At 41.5% G+C, this 24,950-nt stretch overlaps 1 protein-coding gene across 2 annotated transcripts in view; it reads right to left on the bottom strand.

The window, feature by feature from the left end:
• The window catches only part of RBFOX3 (RNA binding fox-1 homolog 3), a 58,176-nt gene that overhangs the window by 18,099 nt on the left and 15,127 nt on the right, over positions 1-24,950 (bottom strand). For both annotated transcript variants that reach the window (XM_053452858.1, XM_053452857.1), the window contains exons 2-3: positions 6,725-6,973; positions 470-607 (exon numbers count right to left, since the gene is read on the bottom strand). In XM_053452858.1, coding sequence (XP_053308833.1) covers positions 470-607; positions 6,725-6,973 — 387 coding nt within the window. The remainder of the gene's footprint in view (positions 1-469; positions 608-6,724; positions 6,974-24,950) is intronic.

The following is a 24,950-nucleotide window of genomic DNA, read 5'->3' as shown; positions in this document are numbered from 1 at the left end:
AAATGCAATAATGAAAGAAAAATGCACAGAAAGAGAAGTCTAGGAATAAAAGTGACGGAGAGAAAGGGAAAGCGGCAGAGTGGGGAGGGAGGGCGAAGCACCGCGCTGAAGATTATTAGCTCTGTAAATCTTAACAGCCCCTTGGAGAATAAACTGAAACCGTTCACTGATCAGTCTCTCCGGACAGCCATTCATAATTACAATAAACTCCCCATTTGATTCGAGCTAAACAATTAATTTTTCTTTGGCTCTGTGGGTGGGAGGGGGAGCGGGGTTTGGGACCTGGGCGAAATCCTCCCGTGGGAAAAGATCCTTTCTGTACCAGTTCTAGACTCATATATATGTGTATGGATAATTTTTAGGGTTAGAAAGGGTCGATTTTGAAGGATTCCCCCATCAGGCATCCAGCGGTGGGGGTTTAAGGAAAGTGTTGACCATGCCGACTTTATTAGTGCCGGTTCATACTTACTCCAAACATCTGCCGCAGGTCAGGGTCTCGAAAGCGGAAAGGGATGTTGGACACGTGTAATCTCTTGGGCTGTTGCTTCTCTGTGCTCTCTGGACTCTGTAGCTGCTGGCTGCTGTCTGTCTGCGATACCTCGTCTGTCTGTGAACGACAAGACCAACAGAAGGGGGCATTAACAAAGTATCACCCGCCACAACACTTCCGTAACCTGCTGTTACCCGGAACGCACCCGGAGTCCGACGGGTTCTCTGTGCCGAGAAGCGTTAAGCTCCTTAGAAATAACATTACCTCCCCCCTCGTAATTAATCACCCCCAGGTCCTATTAAATAAACGGCTAGCTTGCTCCGTAGGCCGAACAGGAGTCTCATCCTTGGAAAACGGTATTTCTAATAAAGAAAGAGTACATTCACAAGGCTTCAGGGTTTCTCTACAAATACCGCGGCACAATGGTAATTGATTAAAAAAATGCAATTTTAACAAATTACGTACGTGCACTTATAAAGTATTTATAATATTGTTCGGTAAATCTAGTGGAATGAAACTGAGTTGACCCTTGGCTTGCCAGATGGCTGCAACCTCGCCGGAAATCCATAGCGTTCGGTTATTTGGTTAGCCGGCTAAATAACGGAATGATGGTTGGTTGGTGGTTTTAGTAAATCGATACTAGTTGGTTGTATAGTTTAAAGAGGTGGTATCGGTGTTTGTTCCGACAGCAGGGCTAGCAGCTCACAGATGCATGTGAGGGTTACGGAGCCGATTGTAACATTAGGAGTAACGGGTCCAGTTAGGACAGCATTGCTACGTGGCCAAGGTTTCCCATTATCAGGCAATATCTAGCATCCACGGTTATTATCGGTCAATTACATCCTTATAGTAGAGTCACGATACTAGGGCTCTACGAGAATGTTGCTTTTTCTGGAAGATTAAGGGTTAATGCGGAGTCCAGTGCCTAAGGGAGCTTGAGAATTAAATCCACAATTGGTTGTGATAAGTGTCATCGGCCAAACGGAACTGCGGATGCCGGAACATACGAGTTTTACCATGTAAACCCACTTCAGAGTATTAAACGCCACGTATTCCAAACTAAACATAAGGAATTCTTATATAGGGGAAAGAGCCAGTGTCACTCGGTCACTTTGGAGATCCAAGATGTATATATAATATATCCAACATATAAATACAAGCATAATTCTTTTGGCAGCCACTTTGTGACTCCTCCATCTCTCTTGATGTCAGTCCAAGCACCGTTCTGCCCCCCTTCTCTGGTTCTTTATAATGTATCGATGCCCTCACGCTGATACTTTCTCCAGAACTGACACCGCGTTCCACGTCAGATCCTGAAAGTGATCGATACACAAGAGAACCACCAATGGCTTTTGTTGTCTATTAAGCCTGAAGATGGTAACTCTACCCCCCTACCCACACAAAGATCACAGACCTGTGGCGCCATTTATCACCACGGCCCACTCACGCCTCCTCTTGCGTCGTTAGAATATTGTAAACAGCAAAAACCTAAGAATGCTATTAATTTAAAAAGCAAGCGTCATCATTTATCAGAGCAACAACCAGCTACAACCCCTTTAAAATGACGCAAAATGTGCCAGTGTATCCACGCCGCTGGCAATCTATAACCCTTTCCTAGCCAGCATGGGGCATTTCTTACAATACTCTGCATCTCATTCAGGATATTTACTGGTTGACCCACAGAATGCATGCTACCAGATCACATATCTAATCAATATCATATCTCTATGTTATGGTCAATAGTATTGATTCTCACAACGGGTGTGCTAGCCGTAAAATTTGTACTGTTTTTAGCATCACTAAACTCACTTAATAACGCGACATTACAGCAGACTGAACGGCAGAGCTAGAGGAGTCACTTAGTGGGGAGGAATAATCATACAGATCCTCAGAACAGGAAGTTCAGGTAGCTGCTAACATGCTATTCACATAGGATTTCTAAAAAAAAATACACATTATTTTAATCAGCTTTAATCAATTTTAATTTCATCGGTGCATTAACAATACCAAACCGCCATAGGCGTCGGTGGCTGGGAATAACAATTTTATTCTGTGAGGTCCTCCTGATACCCAAACACCACAACCCCAAAATAGATGGCCAATAAGGGAAACATTTAAAGAGTGTGAGAGAGAGTGAATGAGAGTGTGATAGCGTATGTGAATGTGGACCCACACATTTCGGATGAGAATTCTGAGCTTTTTGCTTTGTTTTTGTCGTGGGGGGGTCTGGCTTCGTTTTCAGAGCTTCATAAGAATGGTCGAATTTACAAAAATTCTATAATTTTGCAATTCGTAGAAATCCGAATGCACCAGTCTAATAAAAATATAGTAAAAATAATAATTTATAATAATAAAAAAATAAAAAATGTCCGGAGCTTGATCCAGTGCTTCTGTTACACCAACTCACACTTGTTGTATTGTCCTGTTTTACATTTCTTACAAGCTGCTGGATTTAATTGCCGAGCCCAACGGTCGGAGGTAATGAATTTGCATGCATACGCGGCATCTTTTCCTGACTCGCTGGGGCCTTTCATTGAGTCCATGACATCAGAGGTAGCCGGCTTTGAATAATATAAAAGATTTTCTTTTATTGAACTGTCTAATAATGGAAAGTGAAACAAATCACTTTTCCATTAAAAAATTAGTTCCTCTCAATCACTCCGATATTGGATCACTGCATGTGTTCCTTTATGGCGATGAGCGTTATTATATCACTGTCAGATAGTATACCTCATAATGCGCTATTATATTACCATGAGTGGTAGATCTAGCTGCACATTAGTAAATCACTGTGATATCACTTCACTGCATGCGCCGGGGGTCCTACTATACAAAGCAGATTACCTTCACACCTGGGAACTTCCCAGGCATACTGCCCCCTAGAGGTCTCCGCTGCTTACCCCACACGAGATCTGGGAGGGAGTGGAACTGTTTCAAGAAGCTGGGCTAGTAGACAGAAAAATAGGATGGCGGCCTGGATTGGGCAACAGGCCCAGATGTCTGGTGGAGCGGTGGCCGGTACAGCCGCATACTTACTGATAGTGTGGCTTTAGAGGTAGGTCAGGTATTACATTGCGTACTTACGCCACTTGTCGGCCACTGGCCTTAAAGTGCCTGAGCCACCTAGGCATTTCCAATCCTGCACATGGGAAAGGATTGGGCAGAGTTGGGTGAGTTTAACCATATGGCGGAGCTCAAGAAACCCATTTAACTATGCATTATTCAGGGCCAGGTTCGGCCCGTCTTCCAGGAGAAACCCTGCACTGTCAGCCCTTCATAATGCATAATAGTAAAATCGATGGCTTGAAAGGCTTCATCTCACAAGCCGATTCCTATTCTCCCTCTGAATTATGAGTGAAATGGGAACTGAAACGCAGATGTAAATAAAGAGCCGAAGACTACGTGTAGCTGGGGTTCATATTCTGAAGTGAATGATCCATCTGCCGTGTCCCGCACTCCTTATGTCTGAGCAAAACAGGGCTCGCTGATCGATGTGTCTGTATCTCAGGCCATGTGTGACCCCCCCCCCGTCCCACCCTTGTTACTGCAGTGCCTGGCCAGGCGGTGGGGCATGTGCAGGAGGCGGTGGGGCATGTGCAGGAGGCGGTGGGGCATGTGCAGGAGGCGGTGGGGCATGTGCAGGAGTCGGGGGCGTCCGCTGCCGCTCCGCGCACTTGGCACATCGCTCTGACACTCTCTGCCTTTATTACTGTGAAATGACTATGCAGTGCTGGTCTCAGCACTTTTCCCCTCTGAGCTGCAGTACAAACACATAATTGAAGCTATCTGTTTGGAGAGCAGCCAAGCAGGTCGATTACAAGCGATTAGAAAAGATAGGCTTGCCTGCAAGCGGAGACAGATAAGGAAACCTCCCAGTATTGAGCTGACTGCGATCATCTCTCTGTCTGCAGGATTAAAGCACTGCCGGTACTGGTGTTGGGGTAACTCCTGCACTCGAGATCCCCCCCCGGAGCAGACGTTGGAAGTCACAGCGCTGCATCCATACCCGTATGAGCCTGCTTAGTGGCGGAACCCAAATCCCTTCCTTATTTCTTTAAATACGACTATTTTACACCCAGAAAGCTATGGTGCCTAATGCTCTGAAACACACTGCAGAACAAAAACAGCATACACCATTTTTCTTACCCCACCTGTTCAGAAAAGAAGAGGTTAATTCCGCATCCGATATGACTAATCTATTGTTATATCGTATATGTCGCATTTGCATATTTTAAAACGGAGGGTTTTATGCTGGAAAAGTATAGAAAAATAACTGAAACATCAGCAAAATACCCCTGACGAAGGTACGCGAAACCCTCCAAATACAGTATGGCGGTCGATCGATACAAAAGTCCCTTATTCTGTTCAAGTTGTTGTTTTTTTTTCCCATCCACATTGCGGGCTGCGTAGCCGAGTGCAACAGAGAGAAAGATTATTCTCTCGCACCTCGGGCTCAGAAAGACGTACGGTGGGAAGAAATATTAAACTCCACAGTTGAGCTTCACTAAGAATCACTATTAGGATTGTTATACCAGACTCAGGCCAACAAGTCAATAAGCAGGGAACGGGGAGCCGGAATGCAGCGCCGATACAATCTGTTAACTGCTGGGCACGGCGCATGCTATCCGCGCTCAGCCCAAACACTCTGAGCTTTCATGCATACGCATTAACGGGGGCTTTATTTCATTAAGACTCCTTCTTGAATCTGGTTATCAACACATAGTCTACTGAAATTGGCTAAGGGGTTAATAAACGCAATGTCGCCCACAATAAGCTTATCGCCGTATCGTGGTGAATAGGAAGTGGAGAGGTCACTTAAACTGAGGTTCCATTTATCCCCTATATTTCCGGCTTAAAGAACATGTTACCAGGTCGTTTGAGTTAAGTCCCTCAGGGGATATTTGTAAAAGTGCTTCTTCTGAAGAGGTCATCAGGATGAATTTGGTCTGTGTCAGACTTGGGTTGGTAATTAGAGCGTCTACAGCTGGGTAGCGCTATAAATGTTGGTAAAACAGAATTCCTATAATTTCCACTAGAGGTTTGGTAACCTGTCCTACAACACAAGACTGGGTTATAATGGACAACTTTACCCACCGGTTCTTATCGACCACATCATAACTTCTTGGCTGAGAAGCAGGGGGCAACAACTGCTCGAATCCAACAAAGCCTCAAAGTCTACTGTACCCGAGCACCAACATCACACAGAACTAACGATATTAAAGAAGAACTTCACCCCAATCCTAATTCTCACACCTAAATATTTCTGATTTATCATGTTTCATTCTTTTTACTTAACTATAAAATAATAGCTGTCAAACTAAATTTGAAGAACCATTTCTCTACAGCTAGAGGATCATGCGCAGCCCGCTAAAGCAATGGTGACTGGAAGTGGGTTGACATTAGAAATCCAATGCAGTCCTAAATGTGCTCAAAGTGTTCTGGGCTACACCTTTGGTACATGTTAGGACAGAACATATCAGTCTGAATAGCGTTAAACAATAAAATAAACAAATACAAATGGACATTTTATGTAAAGTTTGTTTTTGAAAAATGTTTATATCTTTACTATATACCACCAAAAATCATATGTATTATTTTATAGACATGCCTATCTCAATCAGTCTAGAAGGTCTGTGCCTAGGGGTCTTCAGGGGTGGGTTGGCAACAATTTTTGGACCGGCACAAGAAGGCAGGAACGCAGTTGGGTCACATAACGCTAGGTTACGTGATCTGGTGGTAAAAGTGAGGCTGCTTGCTCAGTGAGTGAATAGCCAGAGAGAAAGCTGCCGGTGAGTGGTGAGAGAGGGAGCAAGCGAGTAACTGAGAGGGTAAGGAATTAGGTATGACTGTATGTCTGTTATAAGGAGAATGTATTAAAAGTGTGTGTTAGCATGGACGTGTAAGTGTTTGTGTGTTAGCATGGATGTGTATGTGTAAGTGTTTGTGTGTTAGCATGAAAGTATATGTGTGTGTGTGCATGAATGTAGTGTGAGAGACTGCGTGTTTCCATGAGTGTGTATGAGTAATTGTATGCTAGTGTAAGTAAGTGTAAGCATGTGTATGTGTGAGGGTGAGCACATAAGTTTGTGTAAGTGTGTGTACATATATGTGCCAGTCTGCATGTGGGATACTTGGATTTACTTTGCCCCCCCCAGGCCAGAAGGTGGGAGCCCTCACCTGAGGTCTCAACCAACTTTGCCGGAAGCTTTGTCCGTGCGCTGGGTTCTTTCTTACCGTGAGCGTCTGTGTCCCAGTAACGGACTGTGTGCTGACTTCAGTACCCTGCTGTTCGTGACTGCGTCCCGCCGTGTACAGGGTCAGTGCGTGCTCTGCTACCGTGGTCTGGCATGGATAGTCCGCTGTGGGGAGTGGGTGAGGGGTGCCATATTCTGCTGGAAGTCCATTTTGTGGTGGTGGAGGGTACTGTGTGGCAGGGTAGGGTTGTGCCATAGCTTCTGGAGGGGCGGAAGTTTCTTGGTTTCCCTGAAAAAGAAGAAAAAGATCATAATAATAAATTGCAGAAAACGTGACAAATTGATGTGGCCTGGCGTGGCCCCAGGCAACTGGCTACACAGTATCAAGCCAATCGCCGAGTAAAATGGCCAGTTGCCGTCGCTGGACCGTGGTGATTGCTGTACACTGATGCATGGCCGTTACATAGAAATGTCCTGCTTGCATTTTGCAACCTCGCTCATTAATTGGGTTTCTTTCAATTGATTCAGTTCGTTAACCATGGAAGTTATTATCAGAGGGGGAAAAAAAATCAAAGAGAAAATAAGGGATGTCAAATTCCACACACAGAATTTAATACATTAAGAAAAGACAGATGCGCCATTTTCCCCAAACTGCTCAAATTTAATCCGGCAACTACATTTTTTTCCTTATGATACGCCGGTAAAATTGCCGTTAATGTGGGCCCTTCTGGACAGAATTCAGATGATTCTAGAGCCGCTCTATATTCTAATCAAGAAGCCCGCGATGTGTCTATTAACAGTCAGCTGTTAATATCGCTGTAACATGTTGTACCTTGTATATTAAATTTGTTGAGATATCTACTGATAAATTAGATTTGTCACGCACACACACAAAAAAAAAATCAATTGCGCATATAAAAAAACCTGTGGGTATAAATTAAATAAAGTTTAACCCCTTGAGTACTAGGGGGGTTTGCAAACCATTACTTTAAAAGTGAAGCTTTCCACTTAGAACACAAAACTCCCTATACATTGCCTTATTTATCATTAAAAATTATTATTTCTAATTATAATTTTTTTAGAGTTTTAAAAAATATATATATATTTTTTTTACATCATATAGCATCCTTACAGAGACTTAAAAGCTACATACTGGACAAACAAACAAAATAATATACATAGTGGGAAACGATATGTGCTGGGGGGGTTATCATGCCATAAAATAAGATATAAAAAATAAGCAAAAATATGTTTTTCTAATCCATTACTACTGTTGTTTTTTTTTTTTTTTATCTGCTCTCAAAACAAAATGGCTTAACTATTAAAACAATTTATATTGCAACACTAAGATGCACTCTTTTTTCTTTTTAGTTATTTAAACTATACAATAGTTATCTTGGCATCAAAAATGAATAAAAAAAATAGAAATATCTATATATATATATATAAACATTTATTATGATTATTATCCATTGATTAATGCGTTTTCAGGGGGCCTGTCCACTAAGATGTTAGTACATAGAAAAAAGTTCATGGCTAAGTCCACAGCAGCCGACGTGCCACGGGTTACCTGTCTCCACTTCTTTTTATTAAAACCTGAACAACAAAAAAAAAGAGCACTTGTGTAACACATCGAGATCGGAGCCGCAGAGCCGAGATTGCCGCATTATTTTTTTTTTATTTCAGTGGGTCCCTTAAAGACTCTGCGCAGGTGTCAGACAAACATCTGCAGAGCAAAACGGGAAGCGGATCAGGTGATTTCATTCTTGCCGCCCTCCTGGGGGATGATAAATGGCTCACATGAATCAAAGAGATACCTTTAAAAGGCTTAATACAATTAGCTCCGGAGTAATGAAGCACTATACCTTTAATAAGCAGAGCCGGCAAAGCCGTAATGAAGACCTGCTTTTTTCATTAGCATTAGAGAGTCGCCAAGTAAACGGTTAATTAGGGTATCGGCAAAAAAACGCTCGCTCTGCTTTTGGCAGCAGAATTGTATTTTTTTAAATAGGTGAGGGTATTTTTTTTCTCTTTATTGGCCAAATTCATCAAATCGCCAGGGGCACATTTCTGGAGAATCCAGAGCCTGATGGAGTCAGTGGAGGTAGATCCGGTCTTATGGATCGGCTGGTGTAGACATTATATTGAAGATGGGTCCTTCTTCAGGACCACCAGCTGCTGGCACCAAACAAACAGCATCACCAACTCTCTCTGGTTACTGTGCCATGAGATTTTGGTTTTGAAGCCTGACGATGGACCGTGAAGTAGAGTCATTTAAGTACTAAAAATGAGGGATAAAAGGCAAAATCTGCTGTTAATATATCAATTTAAAGACAGCAACTGAAAATCCATTTGTAGGAAACTCCAGAACTGGATACTTTTTCTCCAGGGGTTGACTGTTCTCTGTGATGCATGTCTAGATTTCAGAATCCTACGTTCTTGAGCTGGTTCTTTTGGCCAGATCTAGAGAAATACGGCCTTTCAGCTGTTCTAATGCCACAGAACTCAATCCGTCAAGCCTTAGAATGACCTAGAACCGAGAACCCTGCCTAAAAACAGATCAGCGACGGATAAGAGATAGGTTCCTGCAAGCCGGGTAGAATGGCCAGTGGTGGAACTTATGGAATTGTATATTCCATGCTTGAATTTAAAGCCTGGTTTAAAGACCATCTAGACTTTAGCCATATGGTAAGCGACAATGAGTGAACAGCTGCATATAAGTGCGATGTGGGTTATTTAAGGGTTTATATCTTAAAGGGTCTCGGGGCCGGTCCTAAGGCACACAGAGAAGCGGCCCTCAAACCAGCATGTACCTGTGTGTGTTTACCAGTCTACATTAATTTAAAACTGGTTTTGGTTGCTTTCACACATCAGATCCTTAGTGCACTCAATTGAATGTATATTGCTGGATGCTCATCAAGGGAATTTACGGCAAGCGCGGAATTTGATACATGAAAAAAAATTTCCCCTTGGGTCATCAGTATCTTTGACATTTCCAATATACATACAATCAGCGCTGAGGTGGGAAAAAGCCAGTCCATTTAGCTAAAAGAACTTGCAGGACCAAAATACTGCCTGCTGCCAGACCCTTTGGGATTCAGAGCTGTCAATCCACCTTGAGAAAGTAAAATGATTAATGGAAAACCCGCACGGTAAGATACCATGTAATAAATAAATGATTCAGGTCTACGCTGGTAGCCCCGGTGATTAGTTTCATGCAAGCCTAGCAACTAAATGCCTGCAAGTTGCAGACATTTAAATAGCGAAGCAACGTAAAGAGGATTAAAATTGGATGTAAAATTAAAACAACTTTGTTTTGAGTGGAGTTATAGGAACGGATCAGACCTGAAAATGGAAACCACATTGTTCTACGATTCCTGGAATTGATTTGGTCTTTTCTATGATCCATATATTTATAACATCTATAAATCTCCCATTTCAGACAAAAATCATACCTCCGCCACTATCTCACCCTGCAGTGTTCCTATATTTTGTTTCTATATAACCCCAAAGACATATTCGCCGAGCAGACGGAGGATATAAGGCTCCAAACCTGCACCATCGGCCATTTGTTAAAGGGTTAAATTGTTTATTGGTTGGGGGGGGTTAAAATGCATGAGGATTCCAAATATGTGCCATCTGCAAGTCCAATTTCATGGAATATTTAATAATGGTGATGTGAAAGAAATTTATTGTGGCCAAAATGACAGTGATTTTGATCTAATCCGGCAATCGGATGAATTCTATGACCCGCGAGTGGTTATTGGGTTCAATATTTTCCACTGGAGAATTTAGAGATGGAGCTGTTTATATATTTACCACAATATACATGGCAATGCATCAGCATATATAAATAAAATACCAAAATAATAATAATAATAGTAAAAAAATAAATATATATGCACAAATATTAAAAAAAAAAAATAGGAAAAAGGAAACAGTATAGGAAATGGTAAAAAAAAGAGCTAAACGGTCATGAAACCTGTAAATTACTTATAATTCTCTTTAACCATCTGATGCAATATTTATTTGTAATTCTAAAAGACGCCCGTCTCAACAGCAATCTTAATATATTTAATTTCATAATTTCATTATTTTAATAGAATAATTGTTTTTTGGAACATTGAAATTATTTGTTATAGATGTTTGTTAACAGAATTTGAATGATTCAAGTAACCAGAGTATGGAGAACTGGTACCCCTTGAATGCAAGTAGAAGGTACGATGCTTTGCCTTTTCTTAAAAAAATACCCGATAAAATATGTAGAAATGCCTACGCTTTTTTTTTTGATGGTTTAGCAGTTTTTAGAATTATTTTAATAAATTATTATTTAACGTCTGGAACTATTACAAAAAGGAAACGAGGATTAAAAAAAAAAGCCCAACCAAATAAGCAGCCAATTAGAATTAAATAGCAAGATGCATTCTGGGATTTATTACAGGATCGGTTTTTAAAAAAAACATCAATTGTGTTTTTAAAACTATAGTATTTGTTTGTTTGTTTTTTTTTTTTACCATATAGCCAAAAATTTACAAAATTGCTAAAAGATAAAATATTTGTCTAGTTTGCTTCCTCAGTTTAATTTCTATAAAATCTGCGTTTATGAAAACTGTGATTATTTGGGACAATTATGAATTTTGTGAGGAGTAACCCTTAAAACATATTCCAAGTTTATCAAGAATCCAAAGAAATATTCACAAATTATTCAGATTTCTTAACTAGAATCTCTTCAGTCGGATCTCTTAGGTAATCGATATATTTTAAAAGCGGAATGTGTATTTAAGATTTTGTTTTTGCATTTTTTTTTAATATATTCTACATTTTCTGGCACTTTAAATCCAGCTTGTTTTTTTGTATTTAGAGGGGGAATTGTTTTCTGCTAATTATTTCCTGCTTTGGTGCGTCAGCTTGGATGAAGGAAAAAAAAAAAGAACAATTAGCAGAAACAGCTAAGACGGTGTTATTTGACAGATAAGGGATTTACCGTAGTACGGCCAATACCTCGGATTGAGTCATAAAGCAGTACCGGTAATGTAATTAGTTAATGGCAGCGCTGGAGTGCATGCTAGAATGTCTCTCTGTCTCTTTGTCTCTCTGTCTGTCGGTTCACGTCGGTTATCTGTATGGCACCCGTCGGGTATCTCGTCTCAGACCCTTGTGATTGTCGCTGTCCCCCCGCATTCCGTGGGTTCTCGTTAAACACCCGGCCGTGCGCAGCGCTCTGCAGGGTCCCCCGAGGTCTCTGCGGTTTCGATTCCGTCCCTTTGGAATTTTAAACCCTCTGTTCTGGCCACGGAAACCACATAATGGAATCGAGCAAACGAGGATACTCAAGTTCTGGAAGAATGATGTCATTTGCAGACGTCAGCGGTTCCTGGCCGAACAACGAAATGAAAAGAGCTGCATGGAATGTGTTTTACTTATTAACCCCTTAAGTGCATTGCATAGGAAGAAACCCCCGTGTCGTTCAAAGGACAAGTGTTCTGGTCTGAAATGTCTAGGCCCCCCCCTCATTGGTAAATACATTGTTAGTGGTATGTGCCCCTCTTTCGCCTCAAATTAAACCTCCCCAGTTGCCCCCCAAAAAGATACTCATACGAACAAATGGGGGCCCTAATAAAATCATTTTCCCCGACGCCATCAAATTTCTTGCTTGGCGAACAAATTAATCCAGAATGAGATTACGAGCTAGTGGGAGATTAATATTAATTTCGCAAGAGCACAAAATAACAGAAAACTGAGAATGAATTATACTGATGTGAAATTAGCATATTTAGTTTCATTCATTAACCCCTCAGGCTCTTCTTGTCTTAAAGGAACAGTAATGACTTTTTTTTACATATCAGTTTCTTTGATTGAAATAGAATGAAGTTGCTCAATCCACCTCCCAGTGTTTGTTCTGTGAAACACTCTGCAGTGTTGTTTGGCTCCATCCATTTGGCGTTGACAGCATGCCATCCAGCTGGCGTATGACTGGCACAGACAGGCGCTGGCAGGGCTCAAACTTTGTTCAGGATAGCTTCATGCCCACCCCTCGCATGTTTACATTCCTGCACTGTATTAGCGTTTAACACTTCTGATGGGAAGCTGTTCCGTTTATCTACCACGTTTCCCGTAAAAGGACGGCGTCACTAAAGAAAGCTTTACTGTCTCCTTCATTTGTACCCGGATTTCTTTCTGATTGACATTTTTGATCTATGCTTTCAAGCACTAATGTTACAAGATTTCTTCCCCCAAGTCAGATTGATAGAAAACCTTCTACTTCATAAGTAATTTAAAAAAAAGCAAGTGCCTCCATGCACCGGGGTGATACTTAGGACTCTCTCCTCCTGCATCTACACTCTGTTCTTTGTGTCAAAACCATCTTCTGGACAGATAAATGAGACAATGAAATAGTCGCTCATCCCTTAAATAATAACTGATGAGTAAAGAGAACCAAAATGTGAACCGGTGGAAAAAAAAACCCAGAATCCAAGGTCTGAGACCCCCATTGTCCGTAGCGGTACATATGCTGCAGAACAATGCCCCTAATGCCACCAATGCAGTGTTTTTTTGTCACCGCAGAATGTTGCCTATCGGTGACAGTCAGCTGTATGACCGCTCATCACACGGGAACGGGGTTACTTATCATACATTAGTCCTGTACTGACACGGCCCGTGATGCATTGCTGATTGAGCTTGGATTCAATGAACAAAAACGAGCTGCCTCTAGGAACAAACTGCTTCAAAAAGCTCTAACTGCTGCAGACTAATAATCTCAGGTAGCTGGCTGAGCCTTATGGGAGTCATAGTTTGCAGCGGCAGAAGTTGCCGACTACTGATTGCTGGCCAAGCAAGGGAATGAAAGCGGTCAGGAAGCTCTGGGTTCCTTAAGGAGCCAAGGCGATGATGTCATGGTAATGGTTGCTCGACCAACCTTAGTAAAAAGTTATTGCTATCATGAATGTTACTTAATGCTCAGCTGAATCCGCGGTATTACTTCCAGAGCGGAATCCATTCGCTCGCTGTTCATGCCGTGTGCGCTTGTTGCAGGATATTCTGAATCTGAAGAACGAGGGTGAATTAGATGGTCTCTGGGTGTAGAAAACGCTCACATCTATTTATCTGTAGGATTAGGGCAATCACCATGGCACCTTCTATTGTCAATTTGTCTGCAACCGATCCAACCACCGAGTGAATACCCTCAGCGCACGCACAACACCCGAATCAGACTTTTATATTTATACCTCATTATTGGAATTAAAAAAAATGGCGGATAATTATTTCATCCCCCACTAGTTCCTAGGCTTGTGTTGAGCCAGACCGCAATATCCCATCAATTTTATGAATTCGTTTGCTACCATATATGGTAACAAATAAATCAATTGTAATAAAAACAGACACATTGTTATTACAATATAGTATTTCACTTTTTTAAAATAAAATATATAATATATGCAGTTTAACGGTACTCTTTTTTAAAAATGAGGAAAGGTTTGTAAGAGGGGTGTAGTGCAATACAGTGGTATTTCTGATCACTTTCAGTACCACGGACAGGGACCGAGCCATACGGTGTAAACAGCACCAATTAAAGGGACCCTCCAGCCTCCCGGCCCCTAGGGACCGGCCAGCACGCACTGAAATGGTTGCGATGCCTGTGATCCAAATACTTTTTTCGGCCGCTCTATCTCTACGACATTAGATATTCGAAGTGGAAGAATGTCAGTGACTTCTCAGCATTTTAAGTGTTAAACTCTAAATAAATACATAACCTGTATTTTAATAAAAGATCCCATTCAAATAATGACCAAAGGCTTGCTGACAGTCCTGGCAGAACGTGGCTTTTTAACCCTTGCAGATGGTTTTCATCGTACCGCTGGCCTCGCTTATGCTATTCATGCCGGGAAAATTGCAATTCGCAGATTTATTTACTTAATTTAACCAACTGAAGTTAAAGGAACCGTATGAAGCAGGTCAGCGTGGCTTTAAAATAAATTCAGGAGGCCGTCCGGCATTTCCTCCCCCCAGCCTTCAAAAAGATATTTGCTAGTTAGTAGGACTTTACAATGTTTATTAAAAATATAAATTAAGAGACAAAACGATTGCAGCAAAATCCCAGAAAGTGACTTTTCTTAAACTCATAAGTACTAGCAGTACCGGTATATCGTAATACGGTGTGTTTAAATATTATCGGCAATATTAATATTGACTGCCCCTTATTGTAATAGAGCTATGAAATGTACTTGCGCTTTATAAGTTAGGAGGAGATGTTGTCTCCGGACTTTAGGGCGGTATATGAAGATTATAAGTGGCCGGATAGAATGCTTTGAATTAGAAATGTATCTTAATGTGTAGGGAGGACCATGGCGCAGCCTGGAAAAGTTATGCTGGAAGTTGGGGTGGTCGCCGGAGGTGGACTGCGGAGCCATGATGATGATGAGAGAAGCCTGAAGTGGAGAGGAGAATGAGCAGCTGATTAGGAAAGTGAATGGAGATGTGGTGTGAAGAGGTGCACTAAGTGATGGTGTGGGTGCGATGCGGGGGAGACCTCAGATAATATGTTGAGTGGATGCGTTGAGGTGTTAGGTGGGTGGTCATTGGGAGGCGTTTGGAGAAGCGATGTGGAGAATTAGTAATGGGGAAGGTAGAATGAGCGAGAGGTCGAGGTGCAGTAGAAGGGAGGGCATTTGATGCAAGCAGCAATAATTAAAGGATAGCATCCAAAGAATTTTAGGTAATTTTTATCAATTATTATTATTTATTGTTTTATATAGCGCCATCAAATTCCGTAGCGCTGTACAATGGGTGGACAGGACAAGTAGCATGTAATGCATCAATTGCAAATCTTCAATAATCAGAACCAAAATAACATGACATGGCACCGTCTTTCCATTCCAACATGGCGTTTTTTGTTTGGTAGAAGAGTACGCCTTATGCTCTCTGGCATTGGAAGGGTTACACATAAAAGAGTTTTGTGGGTTCAGGGGGACATGAGACAGGAATAAGATGATGTAAACTGGAAGTAGTGATTTAGAAACAGGTTTTGGAGATGTTTTCTGTTCATAAACAGGTGGAGAGGTGATTTGGGGAGCAGTTTCCAAACAGAGATGAAGAGTTCCGGCGCTGCGGATGGTGGTGGTGGGGGGGAGATTAGATAATAGTTTGAGGAATGGGTTCTGAGGAGAGCATTGGGGAATTGTTTCGGAGGAGAGATTGGAAGATTGTTGACGTCTTAATGAGGTGAGTGGTCTCGGTGTAATGATTTTGGAGAGATGATTTGGAGAGAGGTTTCAGAATGGGAATATGAGTTTCTTTTTCCATTCTGCGGTGAAAGAACAGATAATAAACTTTATACATATTGAGAAAAATACAGTAACTCGGACGAATATATCTTCTCCGTGGAAATACAGCAAATGGTGCGAACGCAGGGTGAATATTAAAGACACTGCATATGGATACACAATGCAGCAGGACAAGTTCTTCTAACACAACCTGCAAACCTCTGGCTTCGTTAAACTGGGGGGGATCTTCACCCTCAGCCACCATCTGATCAGCCGAGGGTTATGGGAATTATATAAGGAAGTAATGTTTAACATATTTAAGCTCGATCACGACATGCAGACAGTATACTCGCACCATTCGTATATCAAGCATCGGAAAAACAGTTACCTACGAGCTTTGAAGCCATGGAAAGATTCTCCTACGGGAAGGGTCATGTTTGGACTGTCAATGCTACAAAGTCTCAAAAGCCTCTTTTATAAACTCTATCCATGATTTTTAACATTCTAAAAGCTTTCAAAATGAAAGACCTTCGACATCCAGCTTGTCCCACCCTGTTCTGAACAGTAGGAATGATTGGGATGTAGAAGGCCCTGTTGTGGCGAGGCCACTAGTGGTAGGGTCACAACAGGACCTTCTAAATCACAATAACTACCACTATTCGGAACGGGGTGGGACAAGCTGAATGTCTAAGGTCTTTCATTTTGAAAGCTTTTTAAAAGAGGTCGCTGGAGGGACCAGCAATGGCTCTGATGACGATTCCAAACACGTTGAGTCAAATGGAAAAAAGAAAAAAGTGGAGGCTCGAACAGCCGTCCAACACACACCAGAAAAACGATGTTATTAGCATAAGCGTGGTACTCGGCTAATTTGGAGGACCATCGGGTATTGTAGAAGCCTCGGGTTCTAACACAGATTAAAGTATGATTGAAATAATTTGTGTTTGTGAGAGGGAGGTGTTGCAGCTTCAGTGATAAGTCAACCTCTGCAGCACGGAGAAGACTTGTAATTTATTGCACTGCAGCAAATCTATACATGTTACCAACGTGCCTATCACTGCGAGAAACAGCGGAACGTATACACTCCCTTATACACGCTCTGCAGTTATTAATAGGATGGAGACGCCATCAAGAATACGGACTGATAAAGCCTAATCCCTTGCAGTATTAACGTTGGATGGCATTCCTTGATGACTGCATCTCATTATGGTTTCTATACATTCTCCTTCTGTTAATGTGTTCTGGGCACGGGTGGATGCTGCCCGCATTGCATGTTCTCTGATTTTAGGTGGCTTTATTAGTTGGCCACTTGATTTGCCCCTCATTCTGAATGTTGCCATCCCTTCGCTGTTGGGTCTACCTACACATTTCACCCTGATAATGTTTCCAGTGAAACGCATTGATGGCTCTTATGACATTGCCTGCATTCTGTGTGACTGGTATGAAGTCCTACCACAACTCCATTATCTGCTACATCCGGTGCTTCGTGTTGCTCAACGTGGTATAAAAAACATGTATACGTGCATAACAGCTCCAGTCATTTCATGCACCAACTCACACGCTTCCGTGGACATGCAAATTAATCTATTTGCTTTCTCCATTCTCTCCTTTACCTTTTTTAAATTCAGGGCTATCCCCGGAATATTTTAAGGATCAATTATTCTGTTTTGGCGGTAGAAGGAAGTCACATCGTTCTTCCTTCCGTGTCTAATTCACGCAAACATTCTACATTGTTAGCAACACATGTGTAGTTGTAGGAAATCCTTAAGGGTGTATTCACTAACCTTGGGGTTTGTGGAAGAATTTATAGTTTATGATATCACCGTGGGTTATGACCGGCCAACTCTGCCATTGTTTGCCGGTGGAGCTTACTATTGATTGACCTTTATAATATATAGCAATATCAGAGCTCTCCCTCAAACTCCAACATTAGTAAATCCAGGCTTGAGTATGAACACCCAAAACAGGAGCGGCCACAGCAACATTAAAAAAGGGCCAATCAGGGCCAGTATTAGTTTAGGGGTTGAGGTTTTTAGAGGTAATGGGATTTTACCAAGACTCGCATGACTATGTGACCTATCAATATATATTTACACGTGGAAAGTATTAAGAATGTGTTTTATTTGCATAATTGATTTACAAACCCATCTCCTGCTGTTTTTTTTTACTAATTATCGGGGGTTTTAGGGCCGTAGAACCCTGTGATACCCTCATACCCAGCAAACATTCCGAGCTCATAGGGACTTCAGGCGAGCAAAGTGGGGACTGGTCCTCCTCAATAGGGACACTTGGGAGGTATGCAACAGGAAAACCTGAGGTTGTCATGGAGATGGATATCCCCATGATGCTTTGCAAGCATCCTAAAAGTAAGGGTATTTGTCCGTGGATTATTACAGCATCATGGGAGTTGTAGTTCTACAAAAGCTGGAGGTCTTAATCCAGAGTTCCAGTGGTATTTGGTAAATAATATAGCAGTTTATATACATAAGGCTTCACATTTCACTTAATGGAAAGACGCACAGAAAAGATCGATGGGAGATGTTTTACCGCAATCATACAGAAGAAGAAGGGAAAAAACCCTACGACGACTTCACAGCATGAACACAAATAACTCCAGAGAGCGATGCAGTAATTTATGATGGCCACATCTTGATACAAACTACAATCATCTTCCTCACCTTGACGATTATAACATAAGTCGAATTTAAGGGGCCAATCTTTCCGATGAATCTGCCTCTTGTCCTGCCACTTTTCTCTGTCTTTCTAGATACAGTATTTACCCTTTCCGGCAGTTGTTGAGGTCCCTCTTTAGTCAAATTCCTGCTTGATTGGTTTATCTACCCTATGTTAAATCAATAGTGTCAATCGGAACATAATGTATTGGCGGGTAAAGAAGAACGTTCCCCTTTGCATTTTTTAGCATTTGCTAATAATCAGAATAATTGTTTTGTTGACCCTGGGGTTAGAAGGAAGTTAAGTTGGCTGCTGCGGCTCCACTATTACACGGGTTTATTTATTGTACCAAACTGTAATATGTAGGATTTGGGGAAAGCCATACAAAAACAGCTAGGTGTTCATAGAAACTGCGGTAATTCACCCAAATATAGAAAAGATTTCCATATCCCAATCCCTATCATGCTTACAAAACCTATCCTTGATCGTAGACCAACGCGACACAACTATAATTACATTTTGCCTGATCCATATCTTTTGCTCGTGGATTCTCGGTAAGATCACGGAAGATCGGGGAGGATTTAAATCATGCTTAAGGGAACTCTGCCACCAAAATGGTGTCGGCACCCAGAACAGGGGAAATAATCTATTACACCGCTGTAGCAGAACTACAAAATAATGTACAGAATCTCATAAATCAGGAGAAAAAAAAAAGAATGTCAGCGTTTCTGACATCACAACATGGTACCATATCCCAAATTAATTATTCCTCCTTGTACTAGTTCATTCGCATAGGGCGCTTCACCGTGATGTCATCAATTGGGAACAGTGCAAACAAATTCATCATCTATGCTCTCTTTATCATGCTCAATGTATAGATCATCCTATATGAGTTATATACACAGAATCCCTTAAACGTATACAATGTTTCTACTGCAGCCATCATCCATATACAATAAAGCTTCTGCCTTTGCCAGCCACAGAAAAGGCAACAATTGTTACGCCGAGCAGAGATGTAAACATCTCAATCGCTAAATCTGACGCAATACAATTTCTTTAATAAGATCACAGATCTTCCTGGAGTAGCCGTGGGCGAGAAGAGGTTAATTTGTTTACCTACGAGGATTTAAGGGGACGCCTGGTCTTCCTACTTTCGGGGTTCTCATAAATCAAGTAGAACCTTCCCTAAATACGTCCAATAGTTAAATGCTCAAGACGTATTACAATTCTCCCCAACAACACTCGATTCTGGTCTTTTATTAACAGTCTGAAATTTATGGGTTTAAAATTAAAACGTTAAACTCCAATAAATTAAGAGAATTATAGCAGGCGCGAAATACCGCGCTTCATTAAAAATACCACCTTAAAAAAAAAACATAAACACAAGAATAAACTCTTAAAGACTTATCTTTTTTTTCGGTTTAAATAAAGGCCCCTTCAAAAAGGACAAAATAATCATGGAATATTCTGGCGCAACCAAGCATAGCATTTCTTATTAAACCAAAAAATCAGTTTATCGTAAAAAATGGGAAATGTTATGTTTTCCCCTTAAAAGTGAGGCTGGGATTACTCAGTATCTAAGGTTGCGGATTTAATTTAATTCGATTCTGGATCGGACGCTAATGGAGAAAGTGTTTTTTTTTTTTTTCTTTGTTACACCTTAACACAATCAAGAGTAAATATGCCTTTGCAATAACTTTTCCTTTCAGAATGCAATCGACCCGCTGACAACTCATTCACTTACATTATGAGCTGGTGAACAGAGCCAGCAAAGCACATTCAGCCTTTCCACCTTAACTGCTTACTCAGCGAGAACAAAGCCCGAGACAATGTGGACCTTGGCAGGACGTACACAATGAACGCGTCCCCCCACTTTCAATGGACACCCATTAACATCAGCTCAACAAAAACATATATCTCGAAATATAGATCTCGTTCGGTAAACACGTTTTGGACCCCATTCAGTTTAATCTGAAGGGATGTTATGATGTCATATTTTAACTATTTTAAACTATTTGATTATTTTATTTTTTTAAATGAATTTAAGGGGCCATTTTTTCAGTTTTACAATGAAATCTAAATCTTTTTTTCTTTGATGATTTGACATAACTGGCATAGTAAAAAAATGTCTGAAAATAAAAGAAAACGTGATAGGCGGATAAATTGCTTCACTAATATTACCTTTTCAGCAATATCTTAACGGATTTAAGGAGACCATTAATAAATACCAGACATGTCAAAATAGGAATGGATATTAAATAATTAGTTAAATGTTCTGATTAGTTGGTGGAAGCATCACCAAAATGTATTTTTTTTCTTAAATATTACCGGATAAGTTCCCTGTGACTCTGCATCGTCGTCTAGAAGGAACTCAAATACATCGACGGCTATGAACGAGATATCTCATAATCCGCTTCACTGAGCTGCAAAAAAATCTGCAACTTAAATGATGTTTTGTGTAAATCACCAGGAGTAACACCCTTTGTGTGTGTATGAGAGAGAGCAAGAGTGCATCTACACGTCAACGTCCCAAATGGGACACCGCTGCAGCGGGAGAGAGGGGTCAGGCAAGTACTACTTTATATATTGGCCATATGGCCATATTGCACCAATCAAAGGCTTGTACGGCACTGGTTATACGTTCCATTGGTTGGAAACAATTCTATCAGTTCTCAAGACCTTTAAAGTCGTCTACTTCTTCTGAAAATATAAGCCCAACATAAACTCCTGAAAAAGGGTTGTTTTCCTTTCATAGCGTTTAAAAATAACGTTTTGGAAAATAATGAAACCCCAACACAATGGGAGAAAACCTGCGATCAAGACAGCCAAGGACTACACGGCAGGGACATTAGGTTTCTTTTTGAATCAGAAGAGCAATATTAAGAGAAGAGGGTCAACAGGAAGCATCGGAATGAAGGGATTTATATGAAAAAGTAAGAGATTCTGAATGGCAGAATAGCAGGACTGGAAATGAGCCGTGATAATTACGGTGGAAGAGCTTGGTATCTAGCTACGTTTGGTTTGGAGAGGGGATCTAGGTGTTATTGGGAGCGGGTGGCAGTAGCTGAGGAGGGAATGCGAGTGAGGGGATTAGAATTTGATTGTGAAACATGTTCTAGAGATGTTTCACCGGTGACGCTGTGGAGACATCGCAAGAGATTGCATGTGAAGACTAAGAAGTAAGATGAGCTTCTATTAATATGTATTCATGGCTGAGAGGCTACATTGGCGAGGTGCATTGTACAGATGTAGCCAGTACTTGATGGGCTCTCTGGATGGCAATGGAAATCCCCAATTGGAATCTTACATGATCACGGCGAGTCAACCACTCAATGGCCAGGATGAGCTGGTATTGGTGTTAACCCATCGTGCTCTCTGGTGCACCAGTGTCCCAAAGGCAGTGTTTTTAGTAAAGCGCTCCCTCCACCTTTATCTCACATATAGGTGAATAAATATCAAGGAGGGGAACATGAAGACGGACATATATACGGTGTGGCACACAGCCCACTCTCATTAGACGCTGTAGTTTTGTCAAGGAATCTCTAATTCCTTTGGAAGTCCTACTTATCCCAAGTATTAGGATCTATGTGATATATGAGCTTAGTGTCATAGAGGTTTGCCACTATGTGAGAAAAAGGCATGGGATATTACAGTAATAGCTCTGAGCTGACCCCACTAATGATGTCAATGAAATGGTTCTAATACTGGTCTTCATGAAAAACGGGAAAGAACGAAGTCATCTGTCTTCAAGTAGGGAATTCAGCTGCGATAGATGCACCAACTGGGATGATCAGGTATTAATAAATACGAGCAGAATATGAACGCGTCATCTCTAGACTACGTGACCCTGAGAATCTGCCCCATTCATCCCGAGACCCTAAGTTTGGTTTTAAACACCTGAGAGTTGTCAGGTATGTTTTACCCTTTAACACTAAAATTTCAGTGTGAAATGACTGTCGTTCAGATATTCATACAGTTCAGCATTAAAGAACATATTGACAAATAACAAAAAAGCACAATGTATATGGTGATGTAATAAATGGAAATATAATAACTGACAACATACAACAGTAACTGCCGAAGATTAAAGAACCCATCTACTAAGCCTGCTGTCTCTCTCTCTCTCTATATATATATATATATATATTTATATTAACTCGCGTGTGTTTCTGTTTATTAACAGTTTGATTGCCAGACAGTGTTGATGGAAATAATCCATTGCCCCCCAGGCTGATTTTAAGACGTGAAATGTTGACTTGAGCATTTGCAGCAAAACGCATACAATGTGATTTATAGATATTTCAGGTAATAATTGACCCATAACATGTGCCAGAAACACTTCCATACATCACGGGCAACTTCCTAAGTCCCCTCGGCGCTCCGGCGCGGGAGGGGGAATTGTACCATGTGTTGTGGTTTCGGGTTTGGGAATTGCCAGTAGGAAATATTTCATTTATGCAACTTACACAAATATTAGTATTTTACCCAGAATGTTCGGGGCGCTGTGCAAACCCCCTCGGGTTAATACAATTAGGTTATCGGAAATCTTTCCAGAGGGGGAATATTACTAAGTACCCGCTAGACCAGTATGTATTTTTGGATTCCGTCTGAGTTCTGCCTCTCCTGGATAAACCATGAGCCATTTCTAGTCCAAATTCACAGATTCAGCAGGAACCAGTAAATTCAGCTACTGCAGTCTTCTGACAGCATTCATATATCATAAACTGTGCTTAGACATCGTCAACGTAATTATTGTTATGCTGCATGATAGCTTCCACGACAAGGTTTAATTAAAATATTAAGAGGAACGTGCAGATCTTTTCTTGTAGGATCTTGCAGAATCGAGAGGTTAATTCCGCCCTGCCCCCACGCAGTCTCTGCCTTCTCTCCCCATTGTCGGTATCTCTTTCTCTGTTATTTCTCCTGCTTCTACGGCTGTCTGTTTAACTGCACAGGTGTCAGAGGGGTTTGTAAGGCATTGAAGAACACTGAAAGGGTTAATGACCCTTTCCTCTATTCCTTTTTTTCTTGTCCCTGTATAAACCCCTTTTGGACTCTGCTTTACCCCATTAACCCATGCTTCCTTTGTCTCTCCTCCTGGTAACCACTCCATGCCCTGTCTCTCCTCCTCTGTCCCCAATGTCGCTCCCCCCCATCGTGTCTCCGTCCCTGCTGCCCATTTTGCCTGTATCTTGAAAGTGCTTTTTCCGCACACTCTAATGAGCCTGAGCATGAAGGGAAATCAGTGATGTGGAAAGAATGACTGTAAAGGAAGAGTCTGATCTCCATCATTCCTCTGGTGGTCACTGACCTGTGAATATTTCATTACTCATACGGGCATAGGCCCCCCTTTCACAGGAGCCGAGGCTTGCCCGGGTTCTCCTTAGTTCAGCCCAAATTACAGGCTTTCCTGAGCTCCTGAAAAATGCTTCCCAAACAGAGACGCGGAGCGTCTAGGGAAGCTGTAATGCGACAATGTGTTCAGCTCTGTGGTCTGCTACTAGATGTGATTGTAAGCTCTGTGGTCCGGTCTGCAGAAATTGGTCTTTAGCTAATATCCTGCCAACAAGGATCCTGTAACTATAACACTGCAAACACCGAGTAGACAAATGATGCAGACATCCCTATTAAGGAGGGACAGACTCTCGTTGGCACCCAAATCCCTGAAGCCCCCTTTCCTAGGAGCTCAGAATGTTTGCCAGGTATGAGTGGATCACACGGTTCCACGCTGGTTTCTCCTGAATTCAAGAAATTATTATGGTTAACCTGTTTTATGGCCAAAATCTGTAAATTAAATGAGTAACATCGAACAGGGGGCATATGTACCTGTGATTTATATAGTCATGTCATTTATATATTATTGGGAGCGTGATGTGTGCTAATGGATAAGGCAAAGCAGAGTATCAAAGAGGTTCGAGCTCCGTAGGGACGGCGGCTGACAGGTACGCGTGCATTCCGTGGTAACTGTTAATTTTCATGGTCAATCAGAACATGGGGGAATCATCTCATCCCCAGAGAGTTCATTAAAGCTTTGGCATTTCAGGATAGCAACCAAGTGAAGGAAAGCATCAAATCTTTAAGTCTCATTATAAGCATCGCCTCGATAGACCAATGAATACTAGAATTGGCAAAGTCCTAGTAATGGGTTTGACCCATAAGTTCTGTGCTTGGATCCCATCCTAAGTCCATAATGGCTGCAGAGATTTTACAGCATTGGCATTCACACTAGGATTTCTGGCATTTCATTGCACTCAGGGGCATACACTGCTAGTTACAATGTTCCTCAAACTGTCATCGCTCTATACCAGTGACTTATTAGTAGAAGGACATATTCCC

This window comes from Spea bombifrons, chromosome 13 (assembly GCF_027358695.1).
Source record: "Spea bombifrons isolate aSpeBom1 chromosome 13, aSpeBom1.2.pri, whole genome shotgun sequence".
NCBI classification, from domain to species: domain Eukaryota; kingdom Metazoa; phylum Chordata; class Amphibia; order Anura; family Pelobatidae; genus Spea; species Spea bombifrons.
The sequence above is the reverse complement of the archived record's forward strand: the minus strand, read 5'-3'. Positions and strand labels throughout refer to the sequence as shown.